This window comes from Lipotes vexillifer, unplaced genomic scaffold, assembly GCF_000442215.2.
Source record: "Lipotes vexillifer unplaced genomic scaffold, Lipotes_vexillifer_v1.1 scaffold1467, whole genome shotgun sequence".
Classification (NCBI taxonomy): Eukaryota; Metazoa; Chordata; class Mammalia; order Artiodactyla; family Lipotidae; genus Lipotes; species Lipotes vexillifer.
In genome coordinates, this window is record NW_006783896.1 from 502,149 (window position 1) to 506,949 (window position 4,801).

Sequence of the window (4,801 nt, forward strand, 5' to 3'; positions counted from 1 at the left end):
CACGACCCCGTGTCCCCTGCATCGGCAGGCGGACTCTCAACCACTGCGCCACCAGGGAAGCCCAGGCAGTCCTCACTTTTGATTTTTGCTGGAAACATTGACACTTTCAATAAACTCTATGGCCTTTTCCATGACAATTAAAACCATCATACAGCTGATTCAATCTTTAACTAAATGTGACATGTTCTATTAAATGACCATAAACTGACAGCAGTATTGTGTTTCGTGAAGAGTGGAACAGGGCTGCTCCTGCCTGGCTGTGTTTCTTCTCTGATGCCCTGCAGTGAGGCCAGCGGAAACGCACGGGGCTCTGAGCCCTCCCACCTCCCCGGGCTCTGCTGTCTGATCCAAGAGGCCTTCATTCACCTCCCCCTCTGCTCACTTTCCCTGACAAGGAGCACCTCCCCCCCCACCCAATGACGGCCTCCCATCCTTGGGCCCCAGCATAGCTCAGGGAGGTGTCCCCAGGGAAGACCCACCTGTGGGCCTCAGTGGTGGGCGTGCAGGTGTACTCCGGGGGGTAATAGGGCGGAGGGGGCAGCGGAGGCACAAACTCATCGAAATCCAGGGTCTGGTGTAGGACAGTGCCGTGTGGGGTCATGCAGGCTGGGCTGACGGAAGGCGCCCTTTGTGGAAGGAACTGCAAAACAGAGAGGTTCCGAGATCAGGACGGCTGCTGTGGCTCTAACGTTATGACATACGTCTTCGTTATGTCTAAGGAAGGTAACTGTGCAGAAGCTTTAATGATGCACTTGGAACTCAGGTACTTAAACCCGTCAAACCGTGACGGCTAAAGACACATTTAAAACGGCAGCTCCGGGAGGATCACACCCCCTGTTCCGGAGCCTCAGCACGCTCGGTTCCCACGCTGCTACGCAGATGCCTGTCTTCTGAGGCAAAGCACAGTCCAGGAAGTTAGGTTCTGTTCCTGCCACTAAACCTGTCTCCTCTGATGAAGAGCTTGTGGTCAGGGGGGTGCCTGCCGCCCAGGGCTGAAGACAGCACTTCCTGGAGTGAGTTCCTGAGAAAACACCAGACTCTCAGGATGTCCCTCCCACGCCCTCCCCAACCCCTACAGTGAAATAAACTTGGGCAAAGCCACTTTGGTACTCCCTCCTTGGGGCCCTGTCATGTGCATTATGAGTGTGTTCAAGGCCCTGAGAAGGCCTGCACCAAAAAATCCGTTAAATTGTTTAGCCCATTCATGGAACATTCCTCAAATATTTTGTGATGGGCCCCTTTGGACACATAGTATCCATTAATATTTGGCAGTTCTAGGGAATTCACACACTTTGGAAAAACACTGCTCTGAGGGAAAAGAATCCTACATGATCTCTAGAACATTCTGGGGGGGGGCAACCTCAAAACTGAGAGGCTGCTTGAGCAATGTGAGGTCAAATCACTTAAAATGAAGCTGTCTCTGCCTCATTTTCCATTTTTGTTCTTGGGAGGCACCAGCCAATACCTGCTGCTCCTTCCATGGGCCACTGCTCCCCAGAAATGACCTGTGGCGTGGAGGTAGCCGAGGCACGGCTCCAGGTCCAGGGGACACCTCCCCAAGAGTGCCTCCAGCTGTGGACAGACCCAAGGCTACTGAACACTATGCTCTGGGACCTCCCACTGCATGCGGGGCAGCAAGGGGTGGGTGAGACCAGGACCCAGAGTCAACTGTCCATGGCCAAGCAAGGACAGTTCCATGAGGAAACAGTGAACCCTCCAAGCTCTGCAGGAACCTGCAGAGACCCACAAAGGGTTAATGTAGACAATGATATCTGAATGGGCCTGAAAGATGAAGAGGGTTTCTGTGAGTGTGGGCTCACAGAGGGGCTCCGAGCTCAAGAACAGGTGAGCTTGTGGAATATGTGCTTACGGAGAGCAAATTTCGGTAAAAAAGGCTCTAGAAGTTACTTCCTAATTCTGGGGGCACTGGGGAGCCAGCGAGGGTGCTGGAGCTGGGCAGCAGCTCTACTGAAGCTGTGTGGTAGGAAGTGCCCCCTGGCAGCAGCGGGCGGGGTGGTGGAACATTCCTGGACAAGTACGGGTGTGGTCGCAATTCTGAATACAGTCCAACGCTATGAAATCAGCATGCTCTAGACTAACGCAGAAAGAACTGGGAGTGGGTGGGGGCGTGTCTTAATGTGTGACACATCAGACTGCACATGTCTAAACGTGTGACACCTGCCTCCTTCACACATGGAGCACGGTCCTTGCCCCTCCCGCTGGTGTGACCCATGGTTTGTATGTTTAGCGGTCTGAGATAGAGGTGCATCCATGGCCAAGGGCAGGGTGGATGTGTCTGCCAGCCTTGACTTTGGAAAGCTGCTCGCCCTGTGGCTACTGCAGGAAGCTGAGCAGCCAGTATGAAGCCAAAGGTCCTGGAGGTCTCATGGGGGAAGATTTTGAATTAGCCTTATCAGAAATTAGAAAAATCAATGCCATACTCAAGTGTGAAATGCAAAAGCCAAAGCACTTTTCTGTGGAAGATCCAATCCCACCAGGAACGCGAGAGGTGAGGAGGTCCAGGCGATCCTATTAGCAGGTTTAAATGAGTCAATGCAGCCACACAAGGGAGGCTTTTTAAAGTCTAAACGACCGTCTCCGTTTCTGCCCTAAACTCCAGATGGCCTTTCCATGGGGGGCATTGGCCTATCTTCGTGGAAGCGTGTCAGACTCAGCAGCATTTACCCCGGCTCCTTGGCTTCCACAGCCAGAGGCCCGCAAGTCACACCCACATCTCCCTTGGCACCCCTCAATGTCGGTCTGATGAGGCAGCGTCTGTATGGGAGCCCAAGGTCACCAGCTCTGGACTCTGCTCTGAGACAGGGGTGTTGAAGGTCTGCACCCCACGGTCCCAGGCTCCCTTGCAGCTGGCGTCCTGTTAGGTTCTGCAAACGGGGACGCGAGAGGGAACCTGGTGAAGAGGTGGCAGGGAGGGGGGTTCCTGTCACTGCTCCTGCCCCTATGTCCTCCAGCTCTAAGGGTGGCAGAGCTTCTGCTGTTGTCTCTGTGTAACCTCCAGGGCCTCCTTGCTCCTCTGCCTTTCACCTCTGGCTAACCAGCTCCCCGTATGAGCTATGTCGAGCTCCTTTTCTCTCCTGGGCCCCGGCCATGGGGTCCATCATGGGGTCTGGTGCCGAGGGCCCAGCAGGTGCTCTATAAGCATCCACTCCACAGGTGAACACCCACCTCCTCACTGCCACCTCCCGGCAGCCCCCAGGTTATCTCCTCCTTGTGGAAGCATCTAAATCATCTCTCTGCCTTGGTCTTCTTCTTCTTGTTCTGCTTTAAAAAGCTTTGTTTAGGGGCTTCCCTGGTGGCGCAGTGGTTAAGATTCCGTGCTCCCAGTGCAGGGGGCCCGGGTTTGATCCCTGCTCAGGGAACTAGATCCCACATGCATGCCGCAACTAAGAGTTCGCATGCCACAACTAAGGAGCCCACGAGCCACAACTAAGACCCAGCACAACCAAGCAAATAAATAACAATTTTTTTAAAAAGCTACATTTAATCCAATGTGATGAGGTCACTCCCTTTAAAATTTCTTTAACGAGAACTCTGCTCCCTGAATCCCACCTAGTTTCCAGCTTCTTTACCCACTAACCCGCTGATGCCCCAAATTCCTCCATCTGCCATTGGAAGCAACCCCAAGTACCAAACTCAGGCTGTTCTCTCCCCAGATCCCGCCTCCTCTCACCCAGCAACCACCTGGTCATCCTTCAGGACCCACAGAAATGCTTGCTGACCACCCGCACCCTCCTCGGCCCCTCATCTGCGGGGTGATGGCCAGGCGCAGAGCCGAGCCTGCGTCTGGGTGCGCTGGGGAGGAAACGCGCCCTGAAGCATCACTTCTTTCCCAGGGGGTTGTGCTTGCCCTGGGCCACCTGTAAAAGCCCTGGTTGGCCCGTGTGGTGACAAAGGTACACCTGTGCCTGGTGAGCGAAGTGAGGTTGGTACCCGGTTGAGGTGTTCACACACCTGGCATGGGCATCATCGGCCAACCCTCATCATCCATAAAAGAGGAGTTTGCATTTTAGACCCTGCCGGGGAGAAGCCCATTCTCAGGGGTTTGTTCTGGGAGGTAGGACCCATCGTAGGCATGTGCTATCCTTGGGAGAAAGAGCAGGATTATTGCCACAGTAAAAGTCTTCTGAATGGACCTCTTGTTGGTGAGCTGGAGCTCTCCCCCTGTGCTCCAGACCCTGGAGTAATGCCCGCCCCGGTCACCCTGCTGCTCTCTGGTCCTGCCACCCCTGGATGAGCAGGGCTGCCTCCTCAAACTGGTTCAGACCAGTTTTAGTTACTACTGTAATCTGCAATGAAATATGAATGCAGATGGGAAAACTTGCTTGTTCCGTGAAAACCGAGTTGAAGGCTTTGGAAAGACTCGATAGCTAAGCAGAAATTGCTGCCAAGGTAGGTCCTGGCCAGGCAGTCGTAACAGAGTAGAGAAGAATCGTAAAATATCCGGGGAGATCCGCATGCCGATGGCTTCACCTGTCTGACTCCGATCAAAAGGAACTAAATCTGGAAATCATAGAGGCTGCGAGTTCCATGAACTTGCTGCAGTAAACACAACCCGATACACCAAAGAGACCCATAATCAAAGAGAAGATCATGGCCCCAAACCAAGACTGGGGGACAAATGCTCATTTGCATGTTTAAAGCCAAAATAAAATGTTCATGGTATGTATCATTTTTACGATTGTCTGCTGTAGCTGGCTTTTTAGGTCAAGCAGACACCCATTATTGGTCCTGATCTGAGAGGGTGAGTAGCACCTATGACCCAGAGACCTTTCTGCTGAAC

General features: G+C 53.3%; 1 protein-coding gene across 1 annotated transcript in view; it reads right to left on the reverse strand.

Annotated features, from left to right (window-relative positions):
* The window catches only part of ENTREP2 (endosomal transmembrane epsin interactor 2), a 372,877-nt gene that overhangs the window by 20,394 nt on the left and 347,682 nt on the right, over window positions 1-4,801 (reverse strand). Inside the window, exon 6 of the mRNA XM_007456424.1 lies at window positions 480-640. Within this exon, the coding sequence (XP_007456486.1) occupies window positions 480-640 (161 nt within the window). The remainder of the gene's footprint in view (window positions 1-479; window positions 641-4,801) is intronic.